The 15,414-nt window shown below is 40.5% G+C and overlaps 1 protein-coding gene across 5 annotated transcripts in view; it reads left to right on the top strand.

Moving 5' to 3' along the window:
- dachd (dachshund d) overlaps nucleotides 1-15,414 on the top strand; it is a 102,978-nt gene that overhangs the window by 8,732 nt on the left and 78,832 nt on the right. Inside the window, exon 3 of one of the 5 annotated variants that reach the window (XM_055504990.1) lies at nucleotides 11,245-11,807. In XM_055504990.1, the coding sequence (XP_055360965.1) occupies nucleotides 11,251-11,807 (557 nt within the window). In that variant the 5' untranslated portion in view covers nucleotides 11,245-11,250. Of the gene's footprint in view, nucleotides 1-10,897; nucleotides 11,808-15,414 lie in introns of those variants that run through there. The other 4 variants (XM_055504991.1, XM_055504989.1, XM_055504993.1 and 1 more) reach the window with 4 other exon arrangements.

The following is a 15,414-nucleotide window of genomic DNA, read 5'->3' as shown; positions in this document are numbered from 1 at the left end:
GAATTAGGCAATCAGATCTATTGGCATTTCTTTAAAGGAGATTCATGGTGGAAGGAAAGAGGAAAAGTGAGGAAAAGTGCTTCCCTATTCGCCTGCTAGCCAGAGCCAGTTCTGTGGGACTTGCTGTGTTTAGATTGCATTAATCTGTCTGTCTCTACCTGTTACAGAGATTTCATTAATGTTGTCTTTTAACATCAAGTCTCCTGCAGAGTGGGGAATAAGTTGAGAGTGCTCAGAACTCTGCAGAAAGTTCAAAGCGCCACAAGAAACCCTTTATGTGTTCTCTTAATCATTCAAAAGCCCATCCTAGTATGCCACTTGCGTCGCTCCTCCATATGACGAGAAGAATTAATATTTGGCCTCTGATGCATTCTTTTTGAAAGAATAAAGGATTGTGAAGGAAAAGCATTATCTATTCAAGGAGCACAGGGAATACTCTGACTGTTTCTCACTTCTGTTGTAGCTGCTGCGTCTCATTTTGTCTGTGGCAGATCACAGGGCTTCAGACTGGTATGTTTCAGAGGGAGAATGGAGAGTGGGAAATTGTACTGTTTTATTAGAACCCTGTGGGAGAGTTTTGTAGAGGCAAGCATGCCATTGAGCCTATTTGCATCATGCTAGCAGTGAATAGATATGATAATATTGTGAATACTTTAGAATCACTTGCACAAAGTGGTTTATGTGATGATTTGTCAGTGGTGAGAGCTTCTGGCAGAACCCTTCATCATATCAGAGAGAAATTCACCACTGCTGTTTGATATTCATTTGTTTTTACCCAAAATGTTAACTTGAGACTAAAACAGCTTCTAATCACAACTTATTACTAATTTCAAATATAAGCCAGAGTCCTTGTTTCACTATAGTTATTTTCTATTTGATCCTTTTTACTTTTTAGTATTTTAGTCTGTCATCTACTGTATTAATGTATTACCTCTTATGCCTTAGGCTTTTCATTTCCTTCAGTAAAGCTTCATTGCTATAGAGCTGGCCTTATGCTTACTTTATGCATCAAGGACCACTCATTCAAGTTCACTAGAGCAAACCTATGCGCCTTTTGAAGCATTTGAACCGCGTTATAATGAAAATATAGTGTTGGTACATTTGTAGCTGCGACTGCAACGCAGTCATCAGTGTAAGACTTTCTATTCTATTGCAAACCTTCCTGAATACAGCGAGATGGAGAGGGGGGAAATGTGTGTAGCTTTTATTTTCACACATAATAGCACGACTGAAATGATTGTTCAGGGGCTAAGACCAGTGAAAGGCTACTCACTACATTTGTTTCAGTTTGTTGAGAAGTAGTAGGCGTTAAATATTCTGTGCCTTCATTTGTGGCTTTTAAGAAGTATCCTAATTAATTTTCGTTAGATTGCATTGAACTATTTAAAAAGGGGGGTACTAAAAGTCTGCTACTGTAGGTGTAGGGCTAAATTGTGTGGAGTGAAGAGATGTTACTGAGAGATGGGAAGCCCATGGGACAAACATGAGGACAATGCTGTCTCTTGGGAGAATTTTATGCTGCTGAAGTGAATTTGAATACATAAAGGAGAACTCGGGTAGAAAGGAAAGGGGGGTACGGCATAGCCTGTGTTTTCCTGCTTCCTTCTGTGGGAAAAGAAGCCATTTACACTGCTTTCTTTTTACCAGTCTGACCCTGTGCTTTAATAATTTTACATTTGAATGTCTGCAATTGTGCTATTAGTACACTAATTTATTTTATGCATATTTTATTCACACTTCACAATTTAGCTGTCAAATTTGTAGATTTTTAATGGAATTAGTGTGTTACTGTGCAAAAGCATTACCACTCACAAATCTGTTACAGGCGTATCACATTTCTGTAGAATTAAAGAAAAAAAGTTCACATTTATTGCTGCCACTGAAGAAATTACATGTTCAGAACTAATTAGTTATTTTTGCTGCCTCTCTGTTGGCAACATATTTCGAAACCTCAGAGTTTTTGTGGACAGGTGGTCAGATGGGCTTCATGCCAAGGAGCAAAGGATTAGATTGCGGAATGTCTCATGTTAGCTGCAAAACGTACAGCAACTCCATCTCAACCATAAAGGTACGGTTTGCAATGTTATCATATAATTAAAGCTTAAAACATTGCATTGTAGGAGATTTACAATATCTGTCTGTCTCAAGGTTCTATTTATGCTCTCATTATTAGTGATTATGTATTCTTAAAAAAAAATCATACATTACCCAGTACAACAGCAGAAAAACTGCAGCATATTTGTATCAGCACATTTTCCTGCTCAGGCAGGCGACGCCCCTCACATTCTCCCTTCTTAGTTTTCCTGTTTGGTCTGCCCTCTTTACTTTGTGCCTTATCTGAGCATCATTCATTCCTCCTCTGTGATCCTGCACTTGGCTGTGGTCTGCATAGCTTGGCACCCTGTCATCCCCCCTCTACCACACTAAAGACAGTCTACTGTTCTTTGTCTTCATCCGTAATCAGAGGAGTTTGGGTGTGCAATCGCAGCCTCACCTGTTTGCATTGCACCTTTTGCTCTACTCTATATATGCAGCTTTTAACAAAACACGGGAAATAAAAACACAATTGTTTAATTTCTATTAATATTTGCTTGTTCATAGGTTTTGATTACTGATTGAGCCATATACAAAGAACCAAAAGGAAATAAGAATGATATACTGTATGTTATATACAGTAAAGTCAAAGCATTCATGAAACAACATAATGCTCTGTGGTTCTTAACCAGTGTTGTGTATAAAATATATCTTTATGGAAGCATGACATGACATGTCTAAAACATGGTCAAAAGTGTAATTGCCGTTACAATAAGCATGAACTCGACAGCAGATGATGCGTTCTGTGTTCCTGTAGAGGTCACTGTTGTGTGGCGTGTTTGTGCCAGATTGGGATTTGATCAGCAGCACTAATGCCTTCATTTGTGAAGTCTGAAGCAAGTACTGTGACATTGAAATAGACTAAAGGAATGTGAGCAAGAGCGGGATTACAAAGTTAATTTTGTTTGTCAAGCCGTAATGCACAACAAACAACAACATTTTAAAAGGAAAAAGTGTGTTTGTGCCTAATCTGTACAATGATGTACAGTCATTATTTTTATGGCTCTGCTAATCATGCTGTACCACTAGTACGTTAATTTGGACCAAATAAAGAATCTTGTGTACATATGTTTGAAAGCATCTTAGAATTGGAGGATTATTTTCTCTCTGGACGCAACTCATTCTGCTAATCACAAAATCCCTACATTTGCGTATTTGGAAATGGTTGTAGTGAACGATTATCAGTAGGCTTTATTACTAACAACAGAAATGAGATACAAAAAATGAGCTCATCCCAGACATTTGTATGTGTCATTTAACTCTGAAATCCATGTTTATTAAACTCCAATTCCACATATGACTCAACTATTTGGCATTAATCACGGAGTACAAGGGCCCAGATGGCACAATCTTAGCCAAGCTTGAATTAATATGAAAGGTTGAATCGCTGCTGCAATGAGATCCTCTCAAGGACCTTTGAAGAATGACATGAATAATCATTGTTGTTGGATGCAGAGTTTAGTAAGTCAGCAGAGCATATGACCTGTATACTGGGAACTGAGATATTGTTGTTGCCCTAGTTTTTTAACTTGGATAATACATAATGAGACTGAGTTCTTGCTCAACATACTGATATAAGATTTTTGTATTATATATAAGAACCTGATCAAAGGCAGATTCTTGTCACTCATACAAGCTGTTAATGCTATGGAGCCTCTGTGCAGGTGATGGGCTCATTTGTAGAAGCAAACCATTTCTTCCCCTGGTTTCAACAACAAAACTAAACAAGAAAACTTACTTATATATAAAGTTCAAAAAGAACTAAGCACCTGTGCTGGACCTCATTCACACATTGTGCGCTGCACAAAACTAAAAACTGCTTTACCCTACCTACTGTTTTACTGTACCTCTTTTCCTAGGAATCATGGTCTTGTCTTAAAAATCTAAATCTTGAAGAAACTGGTAGTGACCAAAATCAGAGCAAAAAGAAATTAATTTAAAGTAAATAAAAAACTTTACTTTTTCACTGTAGGTAGTATTCCTAGATTTTGAATAAAAACTTGACCAGAACCAGAACGAGCAGACAGAATCTTGGGATGTGGGGGATCTTTAGTTCATAAAGTTGCTGATTTACAGATCATAATGCTGTATGTACTGTAGTCATTTTGTCATCATTGATAACCAAGATAACACACTTCAACAAAAGGTCAGCCTGACACTAATAATCCGTTTTAATCCTTCTCATGTGACTTACTCTAACTTGTATTGAGATTTCTCGCTTTGCACATTTACTTGACCACTAAAATATACATATATATGATGTTACTGTATAAGTAGATCAAAACTAGCATAGAAATACAGAACAGGCAAAGAGTTAAATGGAAAAAGTGATGTTTTATTACTCCAATTACACTCAAATGGTGCAGGAGTACAATTATTACATGAAGACACCGTACTGTGAATCCTGTGACTGCTTGTAGCAGTTTCCTTTGCTCTTTACCCAAACACTCCTCCTCCACTTTCTTTTGCCCTCACACTTAATATATTCCAGCTTTGGAAATTTCCTGATTCAAAAGGACATTGCATTTAATTTCTTGTCACTTGTCTGCTAAATTCCTAAAGGTACAATTAGCATTTTGTTTGACAAAATGTTGAAAGGCTCATAGATTGATATTTGCAGGCTGTTTTTTTTCCGAATGCAAATTCTGACATTTATTAAGTTTTATTACAGATAGTCTGTTTATCGATTGTAAAACTCTGCATGGATTTAATGAGAATAAAGTAAAATTACAATGTTTAAACACAATCAGTGTGGCAAAGCAGCAAGTGTGTAATTTAGTGTTGTGTGGCAATGAAATGTTTTACGGACCTTGATTTATGTCCTGTGCATGGCATTTCTAATGAGAGAGACCAACATTGCAGTGTGTCTGGGTTCCAGGAAACTACATTTACAGCAGATCTTTTTTCTCAAGAGTGTTTTTCCCCTGTGAAATAATGTCAGCACTTTCCCACCTTCAAAGTCCTTTTGTTTCCAGATCTATTAACAATTCTAATTGTACAGGAACACTTGTTAAGTAAGGCTGGTAAATAAAGCAGGAAACGCATTATTTCCTTTTAGTGCAGATTAAAGGTACAGCTATGCTGGGTTGAAACACATTAATGAGGTTTTAAATAAAAATGCTGGCAGGGAATTTACACCGCTGACTGGTTTAACTGCAGTAAGCAGTTGATTTTCCTTGATGTTAAAGGGGAACATTATTTCACCCACTAATGAAAAATACATCTTTCCACCCTCCTATCTGTTAATTAACATGTTTGTGTTAAGGGATTTTAAAAAAGGGATACAATCGCTTCCAATCTGATTAAAGTAAGTGATACATAATAGGGAGGTTGTTTTTCTTAGGTCCTTCTGTTAATTGAATAGCTTTGTATGACTTGGAATGTTTTTTTAGCCACAATAGTTTGCCTGGACCTAGCTGCTCGGGATGCCCCTATCTTAATTACGGATCGCTTTCCAAATGTGGTTCAATTTCCTCAGCAGGACAGTTTCTGTTAACTGCTATTTTTAAGGCCAATAACAATGTCAAAGCGAGAGATGATTAAAGCAATTAAAGTTTCCCTTTGTTTTCTAAGCACAGCAAGATAGGCCTGCCTGTTTGTACAGCATTTATTAAACATTTACTAAATGGAATTGAATCTGTCATCGATGAAGTATTCCGGGACAATTACCTTTTCGCATGGCAAACACAGTTTGACTCGGCTAACGTTGCACAGCTTATGGCTGTGATTAGTCATTTGATTTCATCAAACTCAACGAAAATCCTATAGCAGAGAGAGCGAAAGGGAGAAGGAGGCAGAGAGACAGAGAGAGAGAGAGACAGAGGAGTTTAAATGTAATTTTACCATCGGAATTTCTCAATTAGCATACCACATTTTCTCCATTAGATAAACTGCCTTTAGAGAGCTGGCTGGTTTAATCTGTTTAATGTCCGTGTAAACTATAATCTCCTGATTCTAAAAAGAAATCCCTTAAGGACATCTTTCGCATACACTCTTCATAAGACAGTTTTTGAAAGACACAATCGAGTGCAGCTTTTAAAGTGGGACTGAGCGCTGACGGCTTGTTATGCCTGTCATTCTTGTCCTTCTGTGCTGCGCACATTGCGCAAGTTGTTGTGGTTTCACTTGCCTGAGTTTAGCTAATCATTAGTAATTATGCTTTTACAATCTTGTCCTTGCTTGGCTGTCATTAGCTCTGACACAATGGCTGCCTTTTAGATCATTTCACTAGTACTGTATATTTACTTTATAGATATTCGACCTTGTGTTTGGTGATTCTACCAGTTTAGTAGCAACAGCCTCGGCTTATGAAAGATGCCAGTTGTGCTCTCTGGGAAACATTTTGAAACACACAAACAAGTGACATGAGGCATGGTTTAAACTTTGGTCCCTGATTGAATCAAAAGTGCTTCGGGGGTGTGTACAGCACATGTATGTCACTGCCAATGGGCGCAGCACTGGGCTGTTATTGTAAGTGGATATACAAATCAGGATTGGTTGTTATCTTATTGAACAGTGACTATGGAGAAATCACACTGTTTACATGCATATCATTGGCCTCCATCATGCACTTCAGGCTGTATGATTTAGGGCCTGCAAACACAGCCTCATTCTCCTTGCATCACGCCAAGAGTCACTCCATTGATTACCCTTCCCCGCTCCCAGGAAATGGCTCATGCATCTCATGTACATTATAACAAATGTTCTCTTTGCATTACAATTGAATTGTGATTGTTATGTTCAATCAATGGGGAAAGGTCACAGGATCGCTCCTGCCAGCGCTTTAATGGAGAAGTCGATGAGGATTCATTTTAATCACTGCGGCTGTGGCAGAATGAGCACAACACTGAGAGACTGTCAATGGCCCGGTAATTACCGCTGTTTATACAGGTTTCTGCTTTAGCAATTTAGATATCCACAAATCTCTCTGTTTCTTGCACCACAGTTATATTGGAAGCTGTGCGGCATCAAATGAAGTACTGAAGGATGTGGGCCGTGACCACTCTAATTGTGGGACTAGTATTGGTGTGGCTGTCTTTTTGAAAATGAAGTGAGCTCCCCTTTCCAGCAGTTATGTACAGTACATTACTGTAAAGCGGTGATTTGCATTCTTGTCTGTTTGCCACAGTAGGCAACTGCTTATGTCTGCTGTATGTGTGCACTGTAAATATGTGCTCATTCTATAGTTTAATTAAAAGTGTGTTAGATCAGTGTTTCTAAACGACCCCATGTCATAAAGATGGCGTTAACAGTAGAAGATGTGTTAACAGTTAATATAAACAACACAAATGCATTTTCTGGGACCATTTTATTGATAAACATGTCAGTGAAATGCTCCCAAACAACATATTTTTATATATGCAGCTTGTCTGAGTGCAGTATTATTATAAACTTTTTCATGGTAGGTAGGTTAAGCTTAGAGAATCATTGTGGTTCAGATAACAAATTAACAGTTACTTCACACACAGGTTTTAATAAAACACATTTTTCTCCAACCTTAACTAAAGTGCCTTTATTGCATAAGCGGTAACTCCACTTCAGTCAAGTAGTCCTGCAGTTTGTTCATCCTCTGTCCACTCCCACCACTTCCTGGCAACTTAGTTGTTTTAATACAGTAAATGTACCACTTCAATAATTAAGCAAAGCAAAATCACTGGCATTGCTACATAATCCATCCAGTACGTTATGTTCCTAAAAACAATGCACTGACAGTTTAGTTGCAAAGGAACGGGGTTTGTAGTAGACAGTGTTGACACCTATTGTACAGTATGCACTTCACAAGTCAGAAGTACATGGCAAATATGTGCAACAACAGCTGTAAAGCAGAAATGCAGATTTGAGGGAAGCATTTCAGACGTCTGGTTTCAGACATCCGCCATCCAGACTTATTCACAATAATACAAAACAGAGAACAAAAATTTTGTGGTTGTTGAAAGATGATGGGTTTAGTTTCTATCCCACAAATATGCTATCTATAGCTTTATGTAATACATAGTAAATTAATGTATATGAGTAGTGCAAGTTGTATTTGTGACAGGAGGTAAATTAAAGGCACCAGTGTAGAATGTTATCACACACCCTTCACTGTCAACGTGCTCTGTGACATCTCCCCTTCACCCCGAGTGGCATGTTTGTGTTGGAGGTTGTCTATGGATAGATGGGGTCAAGGCAGTATAACCTTGGAGGAACAAATATTCATGATCAATAAGCACTTTATTCCAAGCATCTAAATGATTCTTACGTCTGAATCTGCTTCTCTTCCTCTCCTCCCCAAGCAGACCAAGCAATTTAAAGATTTATGCAGACTAGGTAAAGGGACATTTTAAAAGACTACACAGTATCCCTGCTTTCAAATGTCATGTAATCATAGGTTAGGGGAGAGTGCTGGGCACAGAGAGCTAAGTGATGTTACAGATAATGAATTGCCTCTGAAATATAATACATCGTGAGTATGATTCTTTGTTCCAAGCTCTGTACACCAACTCTGTACAATTAAAGTTATTTATCTCTCTCGTTTTTTAAGTTCATCAATTATATTGTGATACACTTAATGTCCATAAGAGGATGATGTATGATTGGTCTAATTATTTCTTATTCACCATGCTTTCTAAAGCATATCAATTTTGTTAATACCATGTAATTAAAACACGTCAGTGCGCTACAAGTTGCTGGCTGTATTAATGACTATGAAAATTATTTTAATTAAATAGCCAATTATAGAAAAATCCTAACCATGAGAATTGACATTTAAATGAATTCAATTTAAATTGCTTTTCAACATTGTTTTATCAAAGCTTTATGGGGTGAATAAATTATTACATCAAACAATATACTGTGTCATTGATCATACACAAGTCTTTTCCCATATCTATACATTTTCAAACACTTTGCTGATGCCATACATCATGCTGGGTGAATACATTTTGACGTAGTCATTTGTTTACCGCAGTCACATTCACATCCGCATGTACTGTACTTCTAATAGGAAACTCTTGAGCTAAAGTGACTTATCGTAACTTCTCCAAGGGAATACATTTCAAGTTTTTGCTAGAACAAATCTAAAGTGCTGCTACTTTTCTTCAAGTGCATGTGTGACACAATGTTGTCAGAGTAAACAGTCTTCTTAGTAAGTGGTTTATGACGATGTTTTAATGCAGTAATGACTTTGAAAGTATTGTGGCATAATACACTGAACCAATATACAGTTAATTTCGTGTTATGCTCTGTCTTCATAAGAGGCGTAAAATACATGCAGCCCACCCAGTCTGATGAAAGACCTTTGTATCTAAAACATCCTGTGGTGCTTTTTAATACCTATTAGGCTCCTTGGGATCATATATTTTCCTTTTTTCACTGCATAATGTTAATGAAAGCCATTTTTCAGACATTACAAGCACAATGATTTGCAGTTAACCCATGCAAACAGGAGAAATAGTGGGCAAACTGTTGTGACATTCATTGTATATAATGAAATCTTAATATGGTGCATATTTAAGTGAAAGGTTAGCAACATAAAGGGCAAATGGATTGCCTGGCAATGAATTTTAAGCAGCTATTGATTTTACACTACACGCTACCTCTTTCCCTGAATGATAATTTTGAGACGGCACGCTGCTTATCTTAAAGCTGATCTGACACAACAGGACAACAGGAATACAAAGAATGGAAAGGCTAATGCAGAGTGTGATAAGGGAGATCTCCTGTACGGCCACGAAACTCGTATTAATCGAAAATCTAAGGAAGTGAGAAGTAGTTTCATGCTTCTAACCAAGTCTTGAATAAGTAAAAGTTTATTTTCTATTTAATGGTCTAATTTAGAATAAGTCAAGTGCATGTTTACACACTCTATTGTTACACAAGGTGGATTGATTTGTGATAAAATACAGTGTTCTTGATGACATGACTGGTACTTAAGTGTAAACTGTGCACAAGTTCCTCCAACTGTCCACGGGCCTGGCCTCATGATGCACTGCTGCATTTCCTCCGACTCCTTTTATCCTGGTTTCCAGTGCTGTCAGAGGTCAAGACTGAGGGAGGGTTTGAGAGTTCACGCTCCAGCTGTGTTGGGCTTTTTTCCGCGCACCGCAACATAAAACTGCACAAACCTTGAGCCGGCTGGTTTAGTCTGGCGTGTTTAGAGTTGACGTGACAAAAAGGTAAACTCACAGAGGCGGGTCAAAGGTCAGTCTCACTTTGTGCTTTAATAACTCACGCTCATCAACACACTTAACTGTTCACCTGTGCTTCTCACATTACAAAGTGACAGTTATCAGCACTGAACAGAAAAGTAAGAGACTCCATTAGAGACTGGTGCTTTAATCACACTGTGTGTTTAAGAATGCTTTAAGTTAGGATACACAACTTTAATCTTTCAGAAACAACCATTTCCTCATGTTGCGTAACACTGTTACTTCACCCTGCAAGCTGTAGCCACTTTGGCTGTGTAAATATAATAACCCAGAACTAATTAAATAAACATTTTCTTTTCTCACAGATTGGGTGTACTGTAAACAGTGACTCATGCAAGCATGCTCACAATAGTGACAAATGTGACAGCGGAATTAAATCCGAAATCATTTGTCACGCGGAGTGCGCGCAGACGGTCGCGGCTCAAGAGCAAAAGCGTTTTAAATCACCCCGTGATCACTTTCCAACTTGTGACCGTTCACCGCCGATGGCAGGTGGAACCTGCGCGGCCGCTAAAGCGAACGCGTGGCCGCGCGGAAAGAGTTTCTCTCATTTAATTACGACCCGTCGTTACGCGAGGTCTCGCGTGGATTCGACAACACAGCACTTTAACAGAGCCGAAACATTTCAGTGGCAGCCGGAGCCCGGTTATCGGCTCTTCAAAGGCTTCCAGTGTCCCCTAGCTCCTCCCTCTCTGTACCGTGTGACAACAACAACTCATCCACAGAGCGGAGCTGCACTTTTCAGCTCATTTTCCTCCTGTCATTCCTCCTCCTATCTTTGATCATTGTCCCGCCGCGCGCCCCCCCAGAACCCTCGCTCAGCACGCCTTTTTTTCGGCCGCTCTTTTCACTTCCCAACTTATCTGAGGAGCTAAACTCTCGTGGATTCTTTCGTTTGGGGGTGTCTCGGCAGGCTGGGTTTTCTACTTTGAACTTCGGCTACTCTCTTCCCCTTCTGTAGGTGACCATGGCCGTGCCGGCTGCTCTGATCCCACCAACTCCCCTCGTCCCGCCGCCTCCGATCTCGACTCCCTCCGCCACGACGTCCCCGCCGTCGACAACTTCCTCGCCGTCTCCATCCCTGGCCCCCCCAGGCGGACCCGGACAGAACCTGTTCAGATCAGAGCTCCTCGCCAGCGGCAGCCCGGGCATCCCGACGCCGACCGCGGCGCTGCCCCCCAGCAAACCCGTGTACTCGACCCCGTCGCCTGTTGAGAACATACCGCAAAACAACGAGTGCAAGATGGTCGAGTTGCGCGGCGCCAAAGTGGCTTCTTTCACCGTGGACGGCTGCGAGCTCATCTGCCTTCCGCAGGCGTTCGACCTGTTCCTGAAGCACCTGGTCGGCGGACTGCACACGGTCTACACCAAGCTGAAGCGGCTGGAGATCACGCCGGTGGTGTGCAACGTGGAGCAGGTCCGCATCCTCAGAGGTCTGGGCGCCATCCAACCGGGCGTGAACCGCTGCAAACTCATCTCCAGAAAAGACTTCGAGACTCTGTACAACGACTGCACCAACGCGAGGTTAGTGGGAATCTGCGCGCGCGCGCGCGTGTGTGTGAGTGACATTTTGGTTTAAATGTCCGTGCGTAAAGGCGCCGCAGTAAGAAAGGGGGAGACATTTTTCCTTTACTAAAGTGCACGATTAACTTGTCAGGCGAAATTAGCGTAAGTGTGTAAATACACGCCGTCGCGTGTGTGAAAGCCTCCACACACCACGACAGCGTGCTCGTGGTCGCGGGACGGGAAGAGGCCAGCGCGCGACGCCGACGACAAAGTTTGGCGAAAGTTTTTAACACGTGCGGGGAAACGGCGTGCTATGATGGATAGCCTGTCTACCCCAGAACAAATGAATCAATAATGTAGGCTGCGCCTCCGCTGAGTTCCACAGAGCTGCTGAATAAACTTCAGGTGTGCATCTGCAAAGACAAGTCGCACACAGGACACCTGACATCTCTTAATTCTTTAATTCAAGGCAACTTTGTGATTTTAAGCAATTAAAATAAAACTAGGTTATGCCTTAACACGTGTCCTTGCCATGGGGGTAATATGATTTCAGTCTAATTTTTAGAGAGTAAATATGACAAACTCAAATGACATGACATGGAATGCTTTTGCTTTTCTTATTGCCAATAATTTTACACTAACGGTTTCTGTTAAAAAAGAGTTTATTAAATGTGTTTTTACACACGGTTAGTGCACCAAATAGTGTTCACACATGTGAGTGTGTCCTTGTCAAACATCCTTAGTTCATATAAAACATAGAAATTAACACAGTTATTAAAATAAATAAATACACATGAAAATTAATGCAGAACCCTGTATTGCTAAATGAGTTATTTTGAGCTTTCTGTGTTTTAATGTGAGGTGATTTAAGTGGGGATCAATATTTGATTAACAGCCATTTTACTGTCCCTTTGCTCCTAGCTTTGATGTATCGCTCAGTCTCACAGGATGGTTCAGCCTGGTCAAATTTACCATCTTACCTGTCATTATGATTGATTCCATATTGATCTCATACCCAGAAATGAGCTGGAAATGCAAATTTAATGGAAATGTAAGAAATTGCAATAAAGCCTGTGTTTTAGCATTACTTGTGGAACATTTAGGAAATTCAGAATATCATAGTGTGAGATTAATTTGTACTTGTTTGAATAGACTCCTGTGCACCTGATGTGCACACACAACGTTTTGTAGACAATTAATTTTTATGTATTCATTTGGGCCATTTCAAAACATTTCCTGAATCTGCATAGTCTATTAGACCTGGCTAAAATAGTCTAATTCATTATTACTCACACACTATTTAAAAACAAGGTTTTGAGAAGTATGTGAAAACATCCTTTTAATTCTATATTAGTTTGATTTTAATAGGCTGCTGTTTTTGATCTAAGTTAACAGTTGCTTTTTCTTCACGCTTGCTTAAATCCGGACACCCTCACACATTTACATACAATATTTGTAGCTTGTGAATATGCTGCGGTCCCGTATTTCCATTCCAGTAGCATTCATCTCAACCACTCACCTGTGCACTTCGGTGCTTAAGCATCATTTACATAAAGCACCAAGGGAGCAGAACCCCCCCCCCCCCGCTCTATAGAGAGAACCATACCGTGAGGTGATCCTCCTCTCAAGCCTGGCGTGGGGCTTCAGGTGACAAAGTATGTGGTTGAACTCTCCGGGTTGTCAATGGGGGGATGGCCAGCGATGGGGTTAAAGGATAATGCAGTGCCTCGCATCGCTTTAATGACGCTAAAGTGCTGGGCTATTACGGGCACATGGGCAGGACTGTAATTGTCTTTGAAAGCAGCCAGGTTCTCCCGGTGCTGGGCTGAAATCAATCACTCAGACCCGGCCTGCCTGCTTGCCTGCCCCATTTGGAGAATTACATCATGGAACAGTGAGGCATCCGCTGGATAAAAGGCTTCTGTTACTTAGAAAGAGTTGATTTTATTTGCCGGGATGTGTGCTTCACTCCGTCTGTCGTTGACACGCTGCTGACAAAATGATCAGGCAGAGTAAACAGGACACAGGTTGCCCTGTAGGTGAAAACAAGTTCTGCCCGCGTGGTTGATGTTCCCCTTTGCACAGGCTTCGCGTGAGATAAAAAGTATCGGCGTTAACCCACTCGGGTTACACAACAACAGCCCGCTGCCTGAGATAGTTTAGCTTTTCATCTCCCTATTACCACGATGTCACTACTCTTTTTATACAGTGGCAGAGTGGTAACAATGAAGTGAATAATACTGCCGTACAATGGGTCTTACTATTTCACATGCTGTTTTTTTCCCCTCCCATGGTCTATTGTGTTAAAACAACACCACTCTCATTTTGCACACAGTATGAATGTGAATAGCATCACAGAGCACCGCTGCATCCCGCTGCTTCAGGTTTGATGTGGACACAAACAAGCTGGGACAAAATTGTTCCCAACTATTCTTACTTTGTGCGATCAACACTTTGGAACGCATTAAATGCAAGTCTGTGTTTTCCTGAATTTTAGAGTCAAATTGTTTGTATTATAGTGATGAATAAATTATGAAAAATAATTCTCATGTTCACAATTATAGTGAGTAGTTGAAGTAATACTTAGCACTTATTGTTAATCGTTGAAGATACTGGAAATACAGTCGTTCCTGACCCCTTGATTTACTTAAGGGCTCTTGTGCCAGATTACCCGTGTTCGCTTGTTACCTAACTGATCCAGGTTCAGGAATCTCCCCTACATTATGACTCTGGCCCTCCAGGAGCCCCTCCAGGAGCCCTCTGTTCCAGCTACTTGTTTTCCTTTTCATTTTCCCTGCGGTGGGATGGAAAAGGTTCTTATTGCTGTGTGACACTTGAACTCTGTGAAAGGTTATTATAACACGGGGGGCGGTGCAGAGATATCACATATCTCTCATTGGTCTGCTTTGTGGAGGCAGGCTATCCGATGCTGGGGCGCAGAAATGCAGCAGTTAATTGACAATCATTGTCTACCCCTGAAGGTTAACCACACGCCCCAGACAATGTCTCACCACTGGGAATGGGACGGCTTTTCACTTACATGCCCTTCTTAAATAGATTTCCTCGGCTGGTTTCAGTCAAACAGGTCTCATTCTAAAATGTTATGTCACATCACAGTGAAATGACTTCTTCCTTAAAAAATATATATCTAATTGATACTGATATGACAGCAAGTGTTAGGAGAGCTCTCACCTCTCTTGTTCCTATTTCAAGTGTGTTTATGCCTAAACACACATATTTGCAAATGACGGTAATTGTTTTGTTTAGCGCTCAGTGTGAGCTGCCACCGAGGGTGCCAGCTTGTCTCTCTGCCTCCTCTCCTCTGCTGAGCTCTCTTATAATATATTTGTTTTCTACAACGCACGGATGTGTTTACAGGTACTCAGGGGAGATTTCTGGATTCCATTCAAATCATTCCCAGTCAGAGTGGGTGCTAAGATACCCGTCACCCAGCAACTACATCCAAGAGGGAGCTCGGGCGATAATAACTTGAGTGACAGATGCCTGATTAGAGAGAGGAAGAGAGAGAGAGAGAGAGAGAGAGGATGGTATACAAAGCTGTTTAAAATCCAAACCTACTCATGTACTTTCCCGAAAGTTAAATTGGCTCTTGTATTGTGTGTTG

Source organism: Betta splendens, chromosome 21, assembly GCF_900634795.4.
Source record: "Betta splendens chromosome 21, fBetSpl5.4, whole genome shotgun sequence".
Lineage (NCBI taxonomy): Eukaryota > Metazoa > Chordata > Actinopteri > Anabantiformes > Osphronemidae > Betta > Betta splendens.
The sequence above is the reverse complement of the archived record's forward strand: the minus strand, read 5'-3'. Positions and strand labels throughout refer to the sequence as shown.